This window comes from Gopherus flavomarginatus, chromosome 1 (genome assembly GCF_025201925.1).
Source record: "Gopherus flavomarginatus isolate rGopFla2 chromosome 1, rGopFla2.mat.asm, whole genome shotgun sequence".
Lineage (NCBI taxonomy): Eukaryota > Metazoa > Chordata > Testudines > Testudinidae > Gopherus > Gopherus flavomarginatus.
In genome coordinates, this window is record NC_066617.1 from 70,585,920 (window position 1) to 70,609,519 (window position 23,600).

At 42.1% G+C, this 23,600-nt stretch overlaps 2 protein-coding genes across 3 annotated transcripts in view; both read right to left on the reverse strand.

Moving 5' to 3' along the window:
* Positions 1 to 6,529, reverse strand: part of PTPRB (protein tyrosine phosphatase receptor type B) — a 92,103-nt gene extending 85,574 nt beyond the window's left edge. Inside the window, exons 1-2 of the mRNA XM_050934083.1 lie at positions 6,443 to 6,529; positions 4,797 to 5,189 (exon numbers count right to left, since the gene is read on the reverse strand). Coding sequence (XP_050790040.1) covers positions 4,797 to 5,189; positions 6,443 to 6,497 — 448 coding nt within the window. The 5' untranslated portion in view covers positions 6,498 to 6,529. The remainder of the gene's footprint in view (positions 1 to 4,796; positions 5,190 to 6,442) is intronic.
* An 801-nt stretch (positions 6,530 to 7,330) lies between these two features.
* The window catches only part of PTPRR (protein tyrosine phosphatase receptor type R), a 238,935-nt gene continuing 222,665 nt past the window's right edge, over positions 7,331 to 23,600 (reverse strand). For both annotated transcript variants that reach the window (XM_050935224.1, XM_050935215.1), the window contains 4 exons: positions 23,233 to 23,343; positions 20,509 to 20,666; positions 15,870 to 15,983; positions 7,331 to 8,568 (listed from right to left, as the gene is read on the reverse strand). In XM_050935224.1, the coding sequence (XP_050791181.1) occupies positions 8,475 to 8,568; positions 15,870 to 15,983; positions 20,509 to 20,666; positions 23,233 to 23,343 (477 nt within the window). In that variant the 3' untranslated portion in view covers positions 7,331 to 8,474. The remainder of the gene's footprint in view (positions 8,569 to 15,869; positions 15,984 to 20,508; positions 20,667 to 23,232; positions 23,344 to 23,600) is intronic.

The following is a 23,600-nucleotide window of genomic DNA, read 5'->3' on the forward strand; positions in this document are numbered from 1 at the left end:
TTAACTTTTTCTTATTGTTTCTTTTGCTTTTTTTGGTTGCTTTTTATTCTGCTAGCTACTAAGTGGTGCTGTGAAAAGTGATACTAACAAACACATAAATATCACTTCTCACAGAAGACTCACTCAGCCCCAGAAAGCCCGGGGACAAATTAAGCCCTTGATGGGGAGGTGGGTACAGAGGCAGCAGGGGCCAAGGGCAATGGGGCACTGAGGGAGGCAGCAGGGGGGCAGAGGTGATGGAGGGTGAGTTTGGGGCCAGAGTCCGTCACCACGCAGCCAGGGAATGGAGCCCAAAGCGCACGCCGAGGGGACAGGACTTAGGGACAGAGCCCGAAGCTCCGTGGCTGGATCCTGCCACCTGAGACCTGAAGCCCAACCCCACTGACTCCAGGAAGGTGGGGAACTCACTGGCTACTTGTATCTCTCCAGAGTCGGGCAGGGCCCTACCACTCCTGGTGGCCCCTGGGGAGGTGCTGCTGCTTTGCGCTCTCATCTCCTCCTCCCCATCACCGCCCAGGAGGCTGTGGCCACAAGAAAAGCCCCTGGTGGCTGCATTTGAGAAATGCTGCACTAAGGTACTCAACACATGATAAATCCATTTTATCTTTACGGTGGTAAGTGCTGTATTTAGATTGGGCTCAGGCCTGAAGTTTTTAGTCCTAGGAAAAACATGGGAGTGTTTACTGCAGTAAGAACAGCAGGCTAGGTCTATATCAGTACATACAGGGGGGTAATGCAATATTACTGTCTTCTAAACCAGTATATAGGCTACATGGTGATTACTAGAGCTGAGTGAATAATCACAAAACATTTGACCAGTTTACCATTCTTTTCTCATTTGCCAACCATCCACAGATCACAATGGTACTGGCCCTAAAATTATCTGTGGACAATTATTTTGGCTATTTCCTCTGTGTCAGTAATTACCTTTCACCTTTCTCACCTAGCAGCTACCAAATCTCGTAACTACCAAATAATCTACAGGACATAAAGTTTTGGTGCAATTCTATAATAGTGCCTCTTACAAATCATGTACACAGCTGTTGTAGGGCCAGAGTGTGAGCTTTTGTGAATCCCTCAGTCTCCCATATTTCCATTTGTAAGTCATGCAAGACTCAGGAAACCCAGCAACATTGTAGTGTTCCCAGTAGATTAGTGATAGACAAATATCAAAATAGATCCCCTGAAATATATACACTTAAACCAAATATTTGAGCTCTTCTCTTGCTGTCCCCCACTTCTGCATATGCTATATTTACTCTCCATACTAAGGCTAGCTGGAAAAGAACTCAATTTCTGGAAAAAAATGGTTTTGAAATTTGGTTTCATTCCATGTGTGGATGAAACCAAGGCCCTTTGAAACTTTTCCCTAAAAACCAGAGAGAAGAAGATACCCATGCCAGAATAGCCAATAGCCCAGGGGCTAGAGCACGCCTGGAATGCGAGAGTTAGCAGAGCGGGGACTTGAACCTCTGACTCCCACATCCCGAGTGTCCTGGGAAGTGTTTCTTTCTCTCTGGGCTGATTAATATTTACTTATTTATGCAAAATGAAAGAGGTCCAACAGCAAAGATTGTGAGAGACTCACCCCAGAATGGCCAATACTGGGATGTGAAAGACCGAGGTTCAAGTCCCTGCTCTAAATCAAGTAGAGTTTGGACTTGAATCAGCACACCCTACAGCCCAGCTGAGTGCCCTAACCACTAGCTTATTGGCTATTCTGTGGGTTCTCTCCACCCTACTCCCTAGAGTTTCCATCTTGGACTTGAGAAACCCTTCTAATTGATACATTTCCAACAGCAGTTTTGGTTTCACACAAAAAGATCCTACTCCTAATGCCATCTTTCCCTTCCTCCCAAATCCCTCAATTTGCTCCCTGATCGCATGCTTCATTACCTCTATTCCTTCAAGTGCAATCCATTTCCCGATCATTCTCTCTGTTTTGGGCCTTTTCACACACTCCCCTACTCCTCCTAGCTCCTAGTTCTAGTGCTGTTCTGAATCCAACAGGCTGCTAGTTTCCTGTACCCACTTTGCTTATTGTATCCCAAGTTCTTGGTGTAAACTCAGTAGATCTAACAACACTGGAAGCTGTCTTGAAATTTCACAATCATGTGAGCCTTCCATGGATCAATGTGCCCCAGAATTGTGTTTTTGACCTTGAAAAGAAGACCTTAGAGATTTGAGGTTCATCCTACAAGAGGCTGTGCCCTCAACTCTTACTGACTTGAGTGGGAGTTTAAGATACTTAGCATCTCATGGGGACGCATAGCACCTTGCAAGATTGGCCCCTTGATTATGGAATTTGGTCCAACCAACTGCCAGACTCACTGAAACTCAGTCATGGATTTTGTGAGATGGTGAAGGAAGGAAAGGCCTGTGCTGGATTAAGAAGTCACTTCTGACTGGTTAGGGATGGGATACTTATCCAAACTGATCCTGACCTTCACAAAGAGTCATATGTGCTCTAGAGACCATATGTGCTCTAGAACCAAAATTCTGTATCCCAACACTTGTAAGAAGTCAGATTTGAAATTGAAATCTGAATTCAAACTTTCTCAAAGTTCAGGATGTTCATATTTGATGTTTGGATTAGGCCTGTTACAGAGATAGTTGCACTTCTTGGGTTTGGGAGCATGTCCCATCTCAAATTTGGTTAGATGTTTGGGCAGAGATTCAGCCTGGTTTTCTTTTTTTGCAAGACTTTTGTTTCCTTTGCCAAAACCTCACTATTTTTCAGTGCATGGTAACTACCATAAAAGCAAAGAGTACTTATATTAAAATAGAACATTACCAGAGTAGAATAATTTGCATCCATTCCAATTCTGAAGATATTATGCAGTCCTTACTGTGTAATTTTACCTGAATAAAATAAAAAGCCAACATTTTCCCACTCGAGTCCCTAAAGCTATCATTCTATATCTATATTTAGACATGTAAACAAATGAAAGCAGCTGATCATGCACAGCTCCCATTGTTATCAATGTCAGATGCAGATGCTCAGCACCTCTGACAATCAGCCCATTTGTTTAGGTGTCTAAATATGGAACCTAAATTTAGGCATCCAAGTTGAAAAGTTTTGGCCAGAGTTAGACTTTATGTCTGGGTCAATTAGCATTATGATTTTTTTCTATAGTATTCAGTGTTTTATACTTTTATGAAGAAAGTTGCAGCATTCTGTGCTTAAGTCTACTCCTTTACAGTCCTTGTTACGACATTATAAACACATGGTGTTAGTACCTGTTGAATGCTTGGAAATTTTTAGTCATCCGACGAAAGTGATAACTGAGACCTATTGTACTACCGATTTTTCAGCAGAACTCCACAAAGAAGTCAATGAGGACATCTGCTTAAAAATGGAAGGCACAACAGGGCCCGCAAAATGCCTTTCAGTGTCATATATTGTACTTCAAATATGCTTGTATTTTTTTAAAGAGAATGCTCTTGTTTCAAAGCTGGAATGTGGACTCAAGTGACAATATCAAATTACCCACCAGCCAACCCCTTTTCCTTCTTCTATTTTAGCTCCCATGTGCATTCTGTAGACACTCACAACAACATATTACGTGTCCTCTTGATCTATTTTACATCCTTACTGTGGCCCTGATTCCATAAACATTCATCTTCATGACATACTCAGGTGAGCAGTCCCACGGCTTTGAGTAAATGTATGTAAATTGTTGTCGGATTAGGCCTAATCTTATTAAAAATGGTAAATCAGATGTGAATCAGGCCCAAAATATGTAATGTAAAATAGATTACAAAAATAAGGATAACTGACAAAAAAGTCTTATAATGACTCACTCATTTTGTTTTAAACGTCCTAAAAAAATCTGATGGTCACATGACACATTCGTGTATCAATTTTAAAGCAATTTTTTTAAAGGATGGAATAAATCACATGTGATGCAGCTTATTGTCTTTGTAATAAAGAGCTAGCTAGCTAGGTCATTATGATTTACTTCAATGTCCTGCTCAATCATAGCACAGGACAATCCTGAAAAGTGCTACTGTGACCTCAAATAAACAACAAAGAGCTGTTAACTTAGATTATTAAACAACATTCAGACCCTTTCTAGCCACATTTTATATCATAGCTGTATATAAACACATACCGCATATAGAGGTACACACAGACATATACATCTTAAAATCTTATCACCTGTATTTCCATAGGTTTGAGTTCAGTTCATTATACTGAGGATTTTGTGTTGGTTACAAGGAATATTCCCCATATTGGTATAGTGATACTGCTGCATAAACAGCAGAATATGTAGGTTCTTTGTTCATTGGGAACAAGCATTCAGGTTATCAGTGAGGTTGTACTGTATCTATCCCATTTTCAGATGACTCTTTGCCCCTTTTGGTAGATTTTTGAAATGTGCATATATATGATAAAGTGGATGAGGAGGAGGATCTGAATAATTTCACATTGGTATAAAGTACATCAAAGCCGCACCAAAAATTATATTCTTCTTTTTTTGGGAAGTAAATAGCACGAGAGTCTGGTGGATTAAGCCTTATACATAAAGATTTGGGCCCAAAAATGAAACAGAAAAGGGAACACCCAGTCTGAAAATATCACCCAAGCTATCAAAAACATTGAATGTTAGAAAGGCCGCTCTCATGGCTGTCTTAAAGCTAGTCTTTTTACAGCATTCTGATTTTGGATTCTGAACAATCCTTTAAATTAACCTCCCATGAGCAATGTCATAGTCCTTAAAATGTGAGTGTGTGCAACAGAGACCGGATTGTTACCATAGCTCCCAGGACACTGTCTGAAAGGATAAGCTCACCTTTGTGTGGGCACAGATTTTCATAGGCAGTTTTCCCCTTGTCGTCAACATCTATTTGCTTCCAGGTATGGGGGTATTTTCTACCCTTCTTGATCATTACCCTCGGGCCTTGTTTTGTGAGAAAGAGAGAGCTGTTTGCCACCTGGAGGAGCCCTTCCGTGTTGTGGAAGATCCAGCTGGGTGCCTGAGGGCAGTCTATGAAGATGCTGCGGGACGATGCAGCAGAGGACTTGGAGATGCCCAAACACTGGCCAGATCTAACATGGAGCAGCTTCTCATTCTCTGTCCACCTCCACTGCTGGTTTGGATCAGTCAGATTGCACTTGCCCACACATGCTGTTTTGCCTCCAACAAGACATTGCTGTTTCTGGACATGGATAATCAGAAACCCTTCTGGAAGATGAAAAACCCATCAAAATACAAAAAATCATATGTGGCCCTTAAAAAATAAATCCCGATGACTTTTTTTCTCTCTCTCTTTTCGTTTATCTCAGTTTTTCTGACCTGAACCGGCAGAAATGATTTTAAAAGCCACAACAATTACAATTGGGAACTGCAAAGGGCAAGAATGCAACAAACCCTTTTTGGTAAAGTTCACCTTGACCGTCTACGTAACAACAAAAGAAATCAAACTTGAATTAAAAGGAAATCAAGGGGGCTATTGACTTTCAGCTCATTTCTGAAAAACCCTCTCCCTCCTCTTCAAATACACAGAGATCCATTAGCCTTCCTTACTGTCACCACAAGTTAAATCCACTGTTTATGACTGCACATTGATTTTTTTTTTAAGGAAATCATAGTATTTAGAGGGGGAAGGAGGGATAGAAAAGGGGACTTTCCAAAATCTATTTGCCTCTCCAGGGCTATGTTTCATTTATCTTTTACAAAGAATGGGGGCTTTTGACTGATATGAAATCTGTGTAGCTTACACTCCTAAATATATTGACTCCTTTTGTTGTTATTTTGTAACCATCCCACTACAGATTGGATTGACTCTTTTATCATCCCAGCTTAAATGTATACATCCAACACTGAAATGAACAGAAGAAAAATCATTCACTGAAATCAAACTCCCCCAGCCCCAAATTCCCCCTTGTTACAGAGAACAGAATTGGATGGTTCAAAATCAATCTCAGTATCACTTAATTTTTTTTAAGTCATTTATTTAGTCAAAGCTTTGGGCTCCACTAGATAAACAAAACCATTTAAAAACAATTCATATGATTTCCTTGTTTTTTCATTCCCTCTTTCTTATGGTGCAGGACATAAGATTGTGTTCTAACTAAGTGCCCCAAGAAGCTTCTGCTTTTGTAAGTTTCACAAAGCTTTAATAAGTAATCTGAATCTCTCCTCAAAGGAACCTGGCTCAGGGCTCAGCCATTGGATTGTCTAGTCAGAGATCTCTTTTAAAAAATGATGTATATACAACATTCAAGGAGAGAGAGTTTATTTTCCTTTGGAGAGAAATCTAAACAGTACTGGCTTTGTTGGCCCTGCCCTTCCCCCCGATCCATCTTGTATAAACTCAGGCTGAGAAGTGGTTCTATTTTCACAGCATTGAATAAGTTTCAAGCAACCCTTGGGAGCCCTGGTTAGTGACAGAATGAGAACGGGAACAGAGGGGGGAACCCGGGAAATGCACTTACCTGAGATCTTGAAGGCCAGGCAGGTGAAAATCAGGACATGAAATAAAGGATCCATTTTCCATCTAACAACTCCCCATGCTTCTCTTTAAAAAAAAAAAAAAAAAACCAAAAAAAAAAAAAAAAACCACACACACACACAATCACCACCTCAGATAAGTGAAGCGAAGGCTAGGAAGGAAATGTGCCTTCACAGGGGGAAAAGTCAGTGACGAGCACTTCCTTCTATTCAATAGTTTTGGGGAATTTTATACCACTTTGTCCTTTCATATGATTCTTCAGAGTTTACTGACTCTGATTTATTTTGGAAAAATACAAGCAAAAAGGGTAGATTTTGAAACTACCAAGCCTCACACCCAAACAAAAAGATGTTTCAAAATCTGAACAACATATTAGACTAAAAATATAAGGAAAAGGGATTGTAATTTCATGTAATTGACTGTTCAGGAAACATTACACGTCTGTAGGTGATTTGGATTGTGCTGAATAAACACATACCATGCTATCCAGTAAACACCATACACAGTTTCTGTAATGAAATGTTGTTATTAAATACTACTTCCAACTCCTCTTTATGAGTTCTGAAAACCATACATGGTGGGAGTGCAAATCTCTGAGTTCTTTACTAAGTCCTTACTCATGTACACTCCCATTATAGGATCAAGTGATGTTGACTTTGGTTTAACATCATCTGATCCATTTTGCCTACATACAGTGAGAATTTGCCTTAACTAAAAGCTGAATAAAGGCCTCAATGATTTGACCCTCCAAATGGTCAGAAGACAGCATGAAATTAACTAGAGCAGATTGGGCTACATTTGCCTTATTGTGGTATTATAATAATAGTAATGGTTAATTACTGTACACAAAAAAAACTCCAGATTCACTAACTATTTTGTATCAATGTAGTTTATTGTCAGTATGAAGCAAAGTCAACATCATTGAATTAAAAACTGATTTTATCCTGGATGCAGACCTCTTAGTGTTGTAAGTAGTTATGCTAGATTCACATTTCTTTTAGAGAGCAAATCTGTGCAGAAATATAAGGAAACATTCATAGCAGAATTTTTTGTATAACTATTTTTTGTTCCTGTTACAGAAGAGCTCATATTTCCAAAGGCATCCATTTCTTAACAGAAGAGATACAACATGTAGACAACATATGCAAAAAATCCCCTCTTAGTAAAAGACAGACACATATTTAAAATCCTTACTATTTAATATATGCTACAAAGTTTCTTTTAAAAGTAAAATGACTTATATAATTTACAAATACACTGGATTCAGGTCAGGAGCAGAAGCAGCTTCTAACAGCATAGAGTACAATCAACAGTATAGAGTAAATACATACATATACACTGAATAACAGAGGTTGTACTCTGTAACTGCTTTATAGGACCTACTGTAAATACGCATTAAATAGCTAATAGTATGAAGAACAGATATTTCCATATAAAAGATATAACTGCTTTTGAACAGTTTCAAAAACAAAAGGATTTTCTTCTCCTTAAATCCATAATTGATCACTTGCAACGTTAGCAGCAAGAGTCTTATGTGGCCAAGAAATAAGCTCACCACATAATAGGTAATAGCACTTAACAGGTACAGTTTAACAGCCGACAGTCCATTCACAAGACAGAGTTGGCAAATGTTAAAGCATTTATACACTTAGAAAAACATTTCTCCTGTAGAAGTTCCAGTTTCCATCTGACTGCAGCAGTAGTACATACCATACATACATTCTGTGTAGCAGATATTGTTATTACAGAAATAAATCCACCTTTTAGCTATATATATGTGAAATCCACATGGAGCATCAGTACAGTACCTTCTTTAAAAATCATTTTTGGGAAGCTTACAATACATTCATATACAGTAAGGATCTGGCAATCTTTATATTTTTGACAAACCATCCACTATCCTTTCACAAGTTGGCTTCAAAGCATCCACTGCAGTAAACTCCTTGAAGAAGTTGCTGGTAGGTAATGAAACAAATTACCTCAAGAGATCGACATTCTGATCACCCTTCATGGTTTCACTGGACAGCTTCTGCAGAAAGTCTGCTTTCATACAAACTCAATGCATGGTGCACAAATTCATATTGTTCACTGGTCTGAATCATTCCACCTCTGAAAAGAAAGTACAATAGAATGAAACCTTGTTTCTTAAAAATCAAACAATCTGCTCTGCTGCTAAGAACCAGAGGATGTGCTTTAACACTTGTTAAAAAAAATAATGCATTAAATAATTTGTGATTGAACTCCTTGGAGGAGAATTGTCTGTCTCCTTCTCTGTTTTACTTTCATTCTACCATATATTTCATGTTATAGCAGTCTTGGATGATGACCCAGCACATGTTCATTTTAAGAACACTTTCACTACAGATTTGACAAAACGCAAACAAGTTACCAATGTGAGATTTCTAAAGATAGCTACAATATTCTCCCCAAGGTTTAAGTATCTGAACTGCCTTCCAAAATCTCAGAGGGACAAGGTGTGGAACATGCTTTCAGAAGTCTTAAAAGAGCAATACTCGTATGCAGAAACTACAGAACCCAAACCACCCAAAAAAGAAAATCAAACTTCTGCTGGTGGCATCTGACTAAGATGATAAAAACGAACATGCATTGGGCCGTGCTGCTTTGGATTGTTATTGAGCATAACTTGTCATCAGCATGTTCTCTGGAATGGTGGTTGAAGAATGAAGGGACCTATCAATCTTTAGTGCATCTGGCACGTAAATATCTTGTGACACTGGCTACAACAGTGCCATGCAAACACCTGTTCTTACTTTCAGGTGACACTGTAAACAAGAAGCAGGCAGCATTATCTCCTGCTAAGGTAAACAAACTTGTTTGTCTTAGCGATTGGCTGAACAAGAGGTAGAACTGAGTGGACTTGTAGGCTCTAAAGTTTTACATTGTTTTGTTTTTGAATGCAGTTATTTTTGTACATAATTCTTTATTTGTAAGTTCAACTTTCATGATAAAGAGATTGCACTACAGTACTTGCATTAGGTGAATGAAAAATATGATTTCTTTTATTTTTTACAGTGTAAATATTTGTAATAAAAATAAATATAAAGTGTGCACTGTACACTTTGTATTCTGAGTCTTAATTGAAATCAATAGATTTGAAAATGTAGAAAACATCCAAAACTATTTCAATAAATGGTATTCTATTATTTAACAGCATGATTGATCATGAAATTAATCATGATTTTTTAAAATAATTCAATTAATGATTATTAATTTTTTAATCACTTGAGAGCCCTACTTGTTATTACATCATGAATATCCAATTCTGACACAACAGGTATAAGGACTATAGGGAACCATATAGCCAGCAGCTAAGCTGTTAAAATCCAAATTTGAAACCCCACACAATTATGGGGAATTACTATGAAGCACTTTATATGCTGTATTTTAAGCACAACTAAGATTAGATATGTCATAAAAAACTCAGTCTCTTGGGGCAGATTCTGATACCCTTTATACATGTTGAGTTCCATTCTCCCAGAGTAATCCGATTGATTTTATTGGGGCTGTTGGAGGACTGAGGTACTACTCAGCATGAATAAGGGCAAGAGAACCTAGACCATACTGTACACAGATTTCATTCTTCTTCATATCCTAAAAATGTAACCTATAGTGACCCTTTGATCACATGTACAGAGAGCAGCTCTTCCTCTCCTCTTTCTAACGCCTACAATGCATCCTGTCTAAACAGCAGACACAGAAGAAATTTTACAGCAGTGACTCATTTCAGCGCCAACAATGAAACTTAGTTAAACTTGAACATAAAAAAGTGTTCAGTGCAGTCCATTTGGATCAGTTACCTACACCAGTACAGCTGTGTGATAACTCAGTTGGTAGCACTGGTTTCAGGCCAGATATTGGGATGAAATCCCAGTAGAACCTAAGCTCATATCAGTGTTGAATGTGAGTACAGTGGTAAGGGGGTGCTGCACTAGTGGAGTACTAGCTGAGGCTGTACTGCATTACCAGTGTTGTCTTTCAGATAGAAAATGAAACTAAGGCTCTTTCTGTCACCACTGAGGTCCATCGGCCAGAGCCCCTCACCGAGTTGGGACCCAGAAGCAATAGGGGCTATTGCAACTTCAGGGTGTTAAACAACTTGGCCATTACAGACACACCCTCACCTCCCTTCCCACGCTTGCACCAAGCCGCTACTTGGAGTTGATATGTGTGTCTGTCTGGAAGGAGGGATATGGCCTGGGAGGACAGGAATATGCATTGTGACATACACTTTAAACTGCTTTTGCCAACCCTTTGTTGAACTAGTTGATTTCAGTGAGAGGTTTGCATCACATGGAGTACAGGATCCGGCCTCTCTTAATACAAGGCCTGCTAGGCCACAGAAACTAACAGGTTAACACATTTTAAAATAAACTAAGATTTTTCTACACAAAACAAACAAACAAACAAAAAGACAGCTGATAGGCAGAGACGGGCAAAGAAATTTTAAACCAATTTATTCAACAAATACCTTCTCCTATTTAGATCTCTTTGTTGGTTTACAACTTTGAGGTCCTTTTGGTTTCCTCATTGCTATTGGATGGCCAAATAGCCAGCTGCAACTGGCAAGGAGACTCAGCTCATTAACAGATTCAGGTTTGGCCACTGTGAACCACACATTTGTGACCTCCAAGCTTGATTATTGCTATCCATTATTCCTAGTAATGAAGCCACGTAGCCTGAAAAGCTCTAGCTGGTACAAAATGCAGCAGCCCATCTGCTTAGCAACAGAGACTGATATAAGTACACCACCCTGGGGCTTCTGTCTCTGCACTGGCTCCCCACTGAATATAAAGCACATTTCAAGGTCTCTTGGCTGATATTCTGAGTCCTCCATTGACCCTAGCTACTTATATGATCATCTCTTCCTTAGTGACCATGAACTCCCACAACAGCTACGTTCCACTGGACTCATGATGCTGCTTCCCAGTAGGGGGAGGCTTGTAAGTGGCAGACAGAATTTTCACAAGAGCTGGCCCTAGACTATGGAACTCACTCCCACAAGAGCTAAGAATGACCATATGTCTCACATACACCACACACAGACACAGCCCTACTAATCAAACTACTTCTCTGACAAGCTGGAGTAGAAGAAAGAGAGATTGCTACTATTTCTTTTTGACTTGGGAGCCACTGAGATACTATATTATCTGTATAATTATCTAGCTCGAGAGACTAATTTTTCTGTTTGTGAATTATCTGCACCCAATTAGTGAAATTCCCAGCTTTACTGATTATTGAAAAACTATCCATAGATTTCTTCAGCAAATAACTCCTGGTATGCAGATCATTTATAAACAATTCATTGGGAATATTTGCCATTCCTGCTTTGTCTCTTTGTGTGGGAGCTATGCGTATTAGGTGGTATTATTCCAAGTTCTCTGATTGGATGATTTATGTAACTAATCCAAGAGCTGAGTATCTTTCAAATTGCACATTTGGGTGTAAAAAATAAAATCTCACAATTTGTTGTTTTAAATTCCAAATCTGCAGTAGTATTGGTGTGTTCTGCAGTAACATTTGTTTTCAGAGACTATATAAGCTTAACATTTGATATATATATTTTGTCAATATTCTTGAAAAAAAAGCTTGTTCCACTGGAATAGTTACTGAATAGGGGCACAAATACTGTTGAAATGAGTCTGTTTGTTTAAAAATGCAAATGGAATATCATGGGAAAGAATATTTTGCTGTACTCTCCCAGGGCTGTACACACAGGGCTGTGTCCCCCCTTGTCACAAGACCCTGCCTCCGGTGCCTGCTAAGTCCTCCTCCTCTCCCCCACCCAGCCAGGGCTGCAGCTGTTCCTCAGCTCCCACCGCCCTTCGACTGCTCGCAGCTAGTAACAGCCATCAGGGTGGAGGGACCTGGCTCGGGGGTCAGCAGAGACCTTGGGGAGCAGCGACTGTGGGGTTGGGACCAGAAGCCCATGCCAGAGCGGGTCAGTCCAGGCAGCTGTGGGGAGTCCCAGACCCTCCAACCTTCCCTGGGCAGTGCGACCCAGCAGGTGGAGACACAGGCCAGGGGCTGCTCTTGGGCCCCTCAGCTCCCCATCTGGGCTTACTCCTGCGCTGCTGCTGGCAGTGGCACTGCCACCTTCAGAGCTGGGTGGCTGGAGAAAGGTGACTGCTACGGGGTGCCTATAGCCCCCCCACAATTTGGCTCTCCACCACCAGAGGATTCTCCTACACTGGGGGAATCTTTTGGGTAGCATTATGCCAGTTAAGGCCCTCTTTAGACCAACTCTGCAACATAAAATAGCCACAGAACATGAGAGAATCTGCCCATAAAACTTGTTAAAATTCTGAAATTATCAACACAATACAAATGTTGCCATAAAATTACAAACAAATTTTTAACAAAAATATTTGAAAAGCTATTTTGTTTTTTACTTTTCTGCCAGGACCTGAATTAAGGGTGAAGACACATAGCACCAAGAAAGGTTTCTGAATGATAGCCCTGTTAGTCTCTATGAGGAGTCCTTGTGGCACCTTAGAGATTAACAAATTTATTTGGGCATAAGCTTTCATGGGCTAAAACTGATGCACCTGATGCAGTGGGTTTTAGCCCACAAAAGCTTATGCCCAAATACATTTGTTAGTCTCTAAGGCACCACAAGGACTCCTCATTGTTGTTTTTTTTTTGATAGTATCCAGAATTGATTACAGTACTAACACCTAAAGCAACTGTGGTCTTTATCATTAGCACTAACACAGATTAGTACCTAACATAGTTTAACTCTCGGCTTTGATGTTAGTGATGTAGGAAACTCTTGCAAGAGAAACATAGAACCTCAAATTCAGGTCCTGACAGAAAAGTGAAAAAGGAAAGAACTTTTCAAAATATTCTGGTTAAAAATGTAGGGTGGGATTTTCAGAAGCATTCTGTGTTGATCTAACTGTGCTCCCATTGAAGTCCACAGAAAAACTCACTTTGGCATCAGTAGGAGGAGAATTAGGCAACTCTGAGTGCTTCTGAAAATCTCAAACATAGTTTTCCATAATTTTTAAATTATCCCATGTGTTATGTTAATAATTTAGTAATTTAAACACTTCAATTCACCTTTAAGAATGGTGAATCCTTGTAAGTCCTGACATTTGTATATTTCTTACCCAACTGTGACCGTTTTTTAGACAGAGTGTAGGATGTAGGACTTATCCTACAAGGAGGCAGAGTATTTCTGTTCTATGAGGTTAACAGACACATAGGATACGTCTACACTACGGGATTAGTCCGATTTTACATAAACCGGTTTTGTAAAACAGATTGTATAAAGTCGAGTGCACGCGGCCACACTAAGCACATTAATTTGGCGGTGTGCGTCCATGGTCCGAGGCTAGCGTCGATTTCCGGAGCGTTGCACAGTGGGTAGCTATTCTGTAGCTATCCCATAGTTCCCGCAGTCTCCCCCGCCCCTTGGAATTCTGGGCTGAGATCCCAGTGCCTGATGGGGCAAAAATCATTGTCGCGGGTGGTTCTGGGTAAATGTCGTCACTCATTCCTTCCTCCGGGAAAACAACGGCAGACAATCATTTCGCGCCCTTTTTCCCTGGATTGCCCTGGCAGACGCCATAGCACGGCAACCATGGAGCCCGTTCAGCTTTTTTTTTACTGTCACCGTATGTGTACTGGATGTCGCTAACAGAGGCGTTACTGCAGCGCTACACAGCAGCATTCATTTGCTTTTGCATGATAGCAGAGACGGTTATCAGTCGTTCTGTACCGTCTGCTGCCATTGTAAATTGGCAGTAAGATGATGGTTATCTGTTGTTCTGTACTGTCTGCTGCTATCATGGGTGCCCCTGGCTGAGGTCGGCCGGGGGCGCAAAGGCAAAACTGGGAATGGCTCCCCGAGTCAAACCCTTCTTTATGGTTTCTAAAAATAGAGTCAGTCCTGCCTAGAATATGGGGCAAGTGTACTACAGAACCAGTGTATCAGAGAGCACAGCTGCTCCGTGTCAGATCCCGCAGAAATGATGAGCTGCATGCCATTCATGGGAGGTGCCCCTGCAACAACCCCACCCGTTGCTTCCCTCCTCCCCAACCTTCCTGGGCTACCGTGGCAGCGTCCCCCCCATTTGTGTCATGAAGTTATAAAGAATGCAGGAATAAGAAACAGTGGGTTGTTAGTGAGATAAAATGAGGGGGAGGCAGCCTCCTGCTGCTATGACAGTCCAGGAAGAACAATAAGCGGTGCGGGGGAGTGGAGCCCAGCATCCTGCTGCTATTCTAGTCCAGGCAGTACAGAATCTTTTCTTTACACAGGAAAGGGAGGGGGCTGATGGAGCTCAGCCCCCAGTTGCTATGATGAGGACGGTTACCAGCCGTTCTGTACCATCTACTGGGAATGACCGGGAATCATTCCTATTTTTACCCAGGCGCCCTCGGCCAGCCTCACCTGAGGCCAGCCAGGAGCACTCACGGGCTGATGGTGACGATGGATAGCAGTCATATTGTACCGTCTGCCACCGGGGAGGGGAGAAGAGCGGATACTGCTCTTCACTGCTGCAGCATCGCGTCTACCACCAGCATTCAGTAGACATAGGTAGACATAGGTATTTCTTTCCCTTTTCTTTCACGTGGTGGGGAGAGGGAGTAAACTGACGAGCTATTCCCTGAACCACGCCTGACAATGTGTTTGAACCTACAGGCACTGGGAGCTCAGCCAAGAATGCAAATACTTTTCGGAGACTGCTGTGGACTGTGGGATAGCTGGAGTCCTCAGTACCCCCTCCCTCCATCCATGAGCGTCCATTTGATTCTTTGGCTTTCCATTACGCTTGTCACGCAGCACTGTGTAGCCTGGAGATTTTTTTCAAACGCTTTGGCATTTTGTCTTCTGTAACGGAGCTCTGATAGAACAGATTTGTCTCCCCATATAGCGATCAGATTCAGTATCTCCCATATGGTCCATGCTGGAGCTCTTTTTGGATTTGGGACTGCATCGCCACCCGTGCTGATCAGAGCTCCACGCTGGGCAAACAGGAAATGAAAATCAAAATTTCACAGGGCTTTTCCTGTTTACATGGCCACTGCATCCGAGTTCGGATTGCTGTCCAGAGCGGTCACAGTGGTGCACTGTGGGATACCGCCCAGAGGCCAATATCGTCGATTTGCAGCCACACTAACCCTAATCCGATATGGTAATACCGATTTTAGCGCTACTCCTCTCGTCGGGGAGGAGTACAGAAACCGATTTAAAGAGCCCTTTATATCGATATCAAGGGCCTCGTAGTGTGGACGGGTGCACCGTTAAATCAGTTTAACGCTGCTAAAATTGGTTTAAACGTGTAGTGTAGACTAGGCCGTATATCAGATCGGAATGTGGCAAACCAGGATTGAAAATGCCACATTGTGTTCATTGTCTGACTTACAGTTCCACTGCAACTCACCTATCAACTCGTAGCTGGCAGACAATGCTTAATGCATCTACAACGCCTTCTTCCTTCAACTGGTGACAACCAATGGCAGTAGCAATAAAACATCCAGTTCTTCCTATACCAGCACTGAAATTAAATTAAAACAAAGGTGAACACAGCTGACAGATACCAACCTGCATCCTTCAAAGACGTTGTTCTGATGTTGGATATATGGACCTGAAAATACTCAACATGCAGAAGAGAGACTCATCCGTGGTTAGGTGCATGACTAACTCACTAACTCTGCTAGAAAATGAATGCTCACAGAGCTGCAGCAGATAAATAGTTGTGGTTAGTTTGTGAGGCCCATATGTTCTAACTCTGCACAAAAGTGCCTGGAGGGGCAATGTAATGCAAAACGTATACAGCTCCAATGGACCTGAGGAATCTGAATAGTCTCTGCTCCAGTTCAAGGGGAGATGTGGAGTGACCACAGGAATCTGCCCCCAAAAGGCAGCCAAGGCCGGGTATCTGTATTCCAAGCCCCATTTCCATGGATCTTGCTCAATTGGAGAGATTCTGCCACAGTTCTCTCCACACTAGCCATGGCTGTATGCAAGACCAGTAACCATGCTGCCACTCTCTATCAGTCTCCTGAAGTGCTCTGCAATTCTGCAGCGGGGAGAGGGAGTGAGTGTTGCAACTTGCCATGTTTCTCTCCTTGTTTTCCGTCTGGGGGGAGTGTGGAGGAGAGATGGATAAAGTGAGGCACTAAGTAGTTAAATGATTCTCTGCCTCATTTTATCCATCTGTTTAATGGGTATAATACCAGCTATGTACCTCAGAGGAGTGCTGTGAGGCTTAATTCCATTAGTGTCTGTAGTGTTCTGAGTGTTTTGGATGAAAGGCTGCAGTATGAGTGTTAGGATTATATTTATGCAGTGCAGAGGAACCCAGTCTCAGACTCCTGGCTATGGAATTAAAGATGGGAGTGTATTTGAGACTCGGGAACCCCAGGAGTCAGCAATATTAAACATATAAGGATGCTAAGCCAAAAAGTGAGGGGATAGTGAGAAGCAAAACTGGTAGTCAGAAAATATGATTTCCTGGGGCGAGTCTGAGATCCATAGGTGACATCCTATATCCCTGAATGCCGATACCATCTGGACAAATGTGTTCAAAATGGGATAGAGATATTTTATACACAAGGGAAGGCATAGGAACTAGCCTAAAGTTACTGCACACACATTCTCCTCTTCAAAATATTGTGAAATCCTTTTAAAATGAGGTGCATAAGTTAAAGCTACCAATAGGTCAGCGCTTTCACAGCAGATCCTCCTACCTCTAAAATCCTGGTAGCATTACAGGATTTATATTTTCCCACGGATTAACAGTTCTTGGATAAATTCTCCAGTATATTTGACAAAGGCAAGTTCCCATCTCCCTAGCATCAGGCAAATGTAGGTCCTATCTTTTTACCTGACTTTACTGCAGACCATGCAAGCTAAATCTGACACTCATAGACTTTAAGGCCAGAAGGGACCATCAAAAGGTCACAGAACCTGACCTACCCACTCCTGTAACAGACTCTGTAACCTCTGGCTGAGTCACTGACTTTCTCAAATCTTGACTTAAACACTTCAAGTTACAGAGAATCTGTTACTTACCCTATATCCCTCTCACAATATATCAGGGCAATTTTGTGATCTACTTATATAGGTATTTTTAAGACACCTATCGCTGCACGCCTGTGGCAATATATTATGATGTTCTGTATTGCTGTATTGCTTGTTTGTTTTGGCTCTAATACCATAGAGTAGTGTTTATTGCTTTTTGGCAATAATTATTTCAAGGCTTAAATTTTCAGTGACTATTTCCCAGAGCCCCCCATACTCCCCACATTTAGGGCTCTAGGCTTCAGCTGCAGGGCGGGAGTCTCAGGGACTCCAGACCCACGGGGTGGGAGATGCTGGGACTAGAGGCTTCAGCATTGGCTGCAAAGGGAGTGAATACAGCATTTTTGGCACCCAAAATGTCAGCATCAGGTTCATCAACATGGTAGAGATAGTTTTGTTACCCAGGCAGTTCCTGCACCTTATATATTAATCTGTTGCTTCTTCTGGGGGCAGAGGATATCTTTTGTGTAATTTGTGTATTGCATATTACGGGCCAGATTCTCAGCTGGCAGAAATCAACATAGTTTCATTGACTTAAATGGAGCTAAATCAATTTATGCCAGCTAAGAACCTAACCCTATGCCTCGATTTTTTCTTTATTTGGTCAATAAAATACATCTCTTACTTTGTATCTAAAGTCTGTTCATTCAAATATACATTCGGTCCAAGACCATCTAGAGGCCAAAACACACTAGCTTATTTGGATGTACTAGGCTACACATACAAAAGATAGTGAGTGAGTCATAGACTAGTATAAGATTTGGATGGGCACTTCAAATGACAGAGGAAGCTTCTGTACCTTTAAAGTGCAATACTACTCGAAAACTGGCTGTATAAAACAAACTTTCTTACTTAGTGGATCTGCTCTCTCTGTGTAGTCAGAGTCACATCTGATGATTTAAATGACAAAAAATAAATGTGTACTCCTTTTTCTCCTCTTAGCACTACAGAAATAACTCTGCTGCTGGAAAGGGAGATGGATTATATTATTTCTTACACATAATGCCCTGAATGGACATGCTATTGAAGCACATGGGACAGCAGCCAGCATTTGTAGGTTATTTTTTTCCATTTTACTTTTCAAATGTATTTTTTTTCAATTTTGATAATAAGTAAAAAATGTAAAAAGATTTTTATAGCTTTTCTGTGCCAGGTTGAGGGTCATGTTTTGTCCTCAGGTGAGCATGCAATGCTGCCACTGAAATAAATGAGAGCTGCACATATGTATCCCAGGCAAACAGCCCCAAATTTGAAAGTTTTGTGAGATCTGGATACCTCTAGCCCATAAACCAGAAGATTAAAGTGTGGGAAAGTATGTTTGCTAGAAGAGGGAGTATGACACTGTCACTACAGCATCATTTTCATTTTATTAGGGATGCCGAGATTTCAGACCCCCCCTATCATGTTATTCACCTCCAAATGACACCAAGTTCCATTGTGCTCCTCCTCATGAAAAAGCATTACTGCATAAATGGGAACCTAGAAGTTCATACATAGATTTGTGGATTGCTTAAGAAAACAAAATAGTAAAGAGAGATCAAAATTGAGGTGGTTGTGGTTTTGGAAAATCTCCTTGGATTTGGTTTGGCATAACGAGGGATTATTCAAATCTCTGAATCCCATTTATCCAAATCCCAGAAATGTGGAGCTAGTAGAGGTAGTTTTAGAATAAAAGTTCTGATTTTGACCGGTCTAGCAAAAAATGCTTTATATCACCATGATTATAAGAAAAAACAAGCAAGGAAATAATTTTTTTTTTGCGGTTGCCTCATCTCCTAACACCTTTTTCAAGTAATATAACAAATTTGAAATCACCTACTACTATTTCATGATGTACAATTTAGTTCACTACAGTACACAGAGTAAAATGATAGATAATTAACAGAACTGACTGAATTCTGATGAACAAAATGGGCAGCATTTGGTTCACTAAGATTTGCGCGCAGGGTCGGTGCTACCATTTAGGCAGCCTAGCCAATTGCCTAGGGCGCTAGAATAATTGGTGGGCGCCGTTTTGCCGGAGGGGGCGGCAGGCGGCTCCGGTGGAGCTGCCGCAGTGGTGCCTGCGGAAGGTCCGGTGCTCCGCGGCTCCGGTGGAGCTGCCGCAGTCGTGCCTGCGGACGGTCGGCTCCTCGCGCGGCTCCGGTGGACCGCCCGCAGGCATCACTGCGGCAGCTCTACCGGAGCCACGGAGCACCGGATCCTCCGCGGGCACCACTGCGGCAGCTCCACCGGAGCCGCGGGACCAGCGCGTGGGGCGGCGAAACTGCCATCCACCTAGGGCGCTCAAACCCCTAGCGCCGGTCCTGTTTGTGCGTAACACTATTTATGGGTTGTGAGTATTTAGCCAACTGCCAAGCAGCTGTGAAAATGTTCACAAACCCCAGAATGATCATGAATTTTAGTACTAATGTGTATTCATCTGAAAAATTTTACCTCAAGTTTGTGATTCATTATTCTCCCGTTTAAAAAGTTTCAGGCATCCAATTATGGGCAGAACATGTGACTAATCATACAACATGAACAACGGACAACAAATAGCTAAAGTGAACAGTGAACAATATGGAACACAGACTGAAAACTATTCCTCACAACTGTTTTTCAAACCCTTACCTAATTCATTAGCAGAAATAAGGATTGGTTCAGGAACTATTCACTACCAAAATATGGCTAAATTTCTAAAAAAAAAATCAATGCAAACTAACAGTTCAACCAGAATTTAGTAAAAGAATTGTGGAACTTTCTCTTAACCACTTCCGGAATTACCTTATTTGAATAGAAAAGGGACTTGTGATCTGAGGGCCTTTTCTGTAGCCAGCAGTGCTGGAGCAATTTTTACAGTGGGGGTGCTGAAGGTGGAAACCATGTATTTGGGTTATTATTACTACTTCAAGCCAATGCTCCCCTAGTTCTAGCACCTATGTCTGTATCCCTACTACAAGAATTCCAAGCCATTGAGTTTTGCAGTTATTCTTTTAAGAAAACTAGTAGATTACCTGCAGTGCACAATTACAGGCCCTCTGCCAGCTGATGCCATCCTGTCCTCTTCCACATCCAGCATAAGCTGCAAAAGAGGCTGAGCACTATACGGAGTTTTGTGATCCGGCCAGGATGTGTACCAATAGTGTTTCACATTTTGGGACTGACTCCCTTGCTGGAAATAATGTAAAGATATCACTTATACACTTATAGACTCATAGACTCATAGACTCATAGGTCAGAAGGGACCAATCTGATCATCTAGTCTGACCTCCTGCACAAGGCAGGCCACAGAACCCCACCCATCCAATTTTATAACAACCCCTATCCCAGGACCGAGTTATTGAAATCCTCAAAAATGGTTTGAAGACCTCAAGCTGCAGAGAAACCACCAGCAAGCGACCCGTGCCCCACGCTGCAGGGGAAGGCGAAAAACCTCCAGGGCACCTGCCAATCCGCCCTGGAGGAAAATTCCTTCCCGACCCCAAATATGGCGATCAGCTAAACCCTGAGCATGTGGGCAAGAGTCACCAGCCAGCACCCAAGAAGGAATTCTCTGCAGCAACTCAGTACCCATCCCATCCAACATCTCCCCGCAGACCATTGAGCAGACCTGTCTGGTGGTAATTCAAGATCAATTGCCCAATTAACGATCCTATCATAACATCCCCTCCATATACTTATCAAGCTTTGTCTTAAAGCCAGGAAAGTCTTCTGCCCCTACTACTTCCCTTGGAAGGCTATTCCAGAACTTCACTCCCTTAATGGTCAGAAACCTTCGTCTAATTTCAAGTCTAAACTTCCTAATATCCAGTTTATACCCATTCGTCCTCGTGCCTACATTAGTACTAAACTTAAATAATTCCTCTCCCTCCCTAACGTTAACCCCCTTGATATATTTATATAGAGCGAGCATATCCCCCCTCAGCCTTCTTTTGGCCAGGCTAAACAAGCCAAGCTCTTTGAGTCTCGTTTCATAAGGCAGTTTTTCCATTCCTTGGGTCATCCTTGTAGCCCGTCTCTGAACCTGTTCCAGTTTGAATTCATCCTTCTTGAACATGGGACACCAGAACTGCACACAGTATTCCAGATGGGGTCTCACCAACGCCTTATATAACGGTACTAACACATCCTTATCCTTGCAGGAAATACCCCGTCTGATGCATCCCAAAATCGCAATTTTGCAATTAATTTTATTTCTCTCAATACGATAAACTTTAGACACATGCATGTATGAAGGCAGAATTTGGTCCATTTACATACATTATCAAACTGAATACCAGTGATTATTTGGGGAATCCAACTGCTGATAAATCACATATCTTGATATGGTGAAACAAGATACTCAGGCCCAGATTCTTTTCTGCTCCTATTTACACCAGGTGGTTAAGGTCACCATGGGTCCTCATTATCAGCTGGGGATTGCTAGAATGTAATGGACTCTGGCCAGACCTTCTCTCTGCCCTCTGCACAGTGGGATGTGAACAGAGGGGCTGGCATAGAAGGAGGAGTGCAGCAATAAGAAAGGAGTAAGGCCGGATAATTTGGCCTTTAAATTGTATTCATATTCTTGACATTGTTTAATTTGTCCACTATCTGCTAAAAAACCTTATCATAAGTATTGAAGCAGGTCTTACATTAGAATTACAATACCCTAGATATATGAACACAGGAACTACTTTACTGGATTAGACTAGTAGCCCATCTTGTCCAGCATTCTGTTTCTAACAGTGGCGACTCCCAGATGCTTCAGAAGCAGATGAAGAAACCTCATTGCAGAGAATTATGGAATAACTTGCTCATAGGAGGATTTTCTTCCTAACTCCAGACAGGTACTGTTTGGCTTATGCCCTGAAGCATCAAGTTTATATTGCTTATATTTTTATCGTATCTAATGAATTGTGGGTGTTCTCATCATCCATATAAATATCTAATCCTTCTCTGAATCCTGTTAAATCCTGGGCCCCTGAATCTCACTTAAACTTAATTCCCTTTACGTTGCTCTTAGGGTTGCCAGATGTCCAGTTTTCAACTGGAAAGTCTGGTCAAAAAGGGGATCTGGCAGTGTCCAGTCAGATGTACTGACTGGACACCAAATGCCCAGTTACTGCCGGGCAAGGGTGCCGGGTCATTAAACCGCACCAGCCCCTCCTCAGCCAGGGCCACCTCCTGCCTGCAGGCAGGCTCCTTGTCAGGCTGCAGTAGCTCCTGTCCCAGCCCCAAGCAGAGGGAGCCTGCTGGGGATGGGAGAAGGGAGGTGGAGATGATCCAGCTAGCGACAAGAGGAGAGGGGAAGAGGAGTGAGTATTGGGGGCAGGGCCTTGGGGAAGAAGTGGAGCAGGGGTGGGGCCTCGAGTAAAGTGTTGGGGAAGGGGCAGGGCCTCAAGGGAAGAGGCAAAGAAAGGGTGAGTCTTCAAGGGTCCGGATACCAGCAGTTAGAAAAGTGACAACCCTAATTGCTCTGACAGTGTAAAGGGGCCTTAAAGTGAGTGTAATTGAAGTGGGTGTAACTTTAAGGCCCCTTTACACTGCCAGTGATGTAAAATGGCCTTAGTATAAATGCATCAGATCCTAGGTCTCAATTATACCTCGTGGCAGTGAGTCCCTTAGGTTAGTTATGAATAGTGGAAAACAGTGCCTTTTTCAGTTTTAAATGTATTGCCTTTCAATTTCATTGACCATTCAACAGTAAAGTATTATGGATATTGGAACGTTTCCCCATAACAGCCATAGATCATTACCTTTAATGTAAGGTTGCGGACAGTATAGTTCTCACACTCTTGCACATCCTTAATGAGGACTTCAACTTTCCCATAGATCCCTCTCTTTTCTGGCCAATAGAGCACACATTTCTGAAAAGGAAATACCAGTGTGAATCTGGAAACTAATTACTTGATGCAAGGTGAAGCTTCCCCTTGGGGAGGCTAACCCCCTGCCCGCCTCGTCAGCCAAGGCCCCCCAACACACGCTGCTCTCAGCCCCCCACCACATAGCTCTGACCAGGGCATGGGGCTGAGAGCTTGGCCCCTCTCCCTGCCATGGCCCTGGGGTGCGGGGAGGCCTGAGAGCTTGATTGAGGTCAAGGGGGGTGGCGGAACTGAGAGCTTGG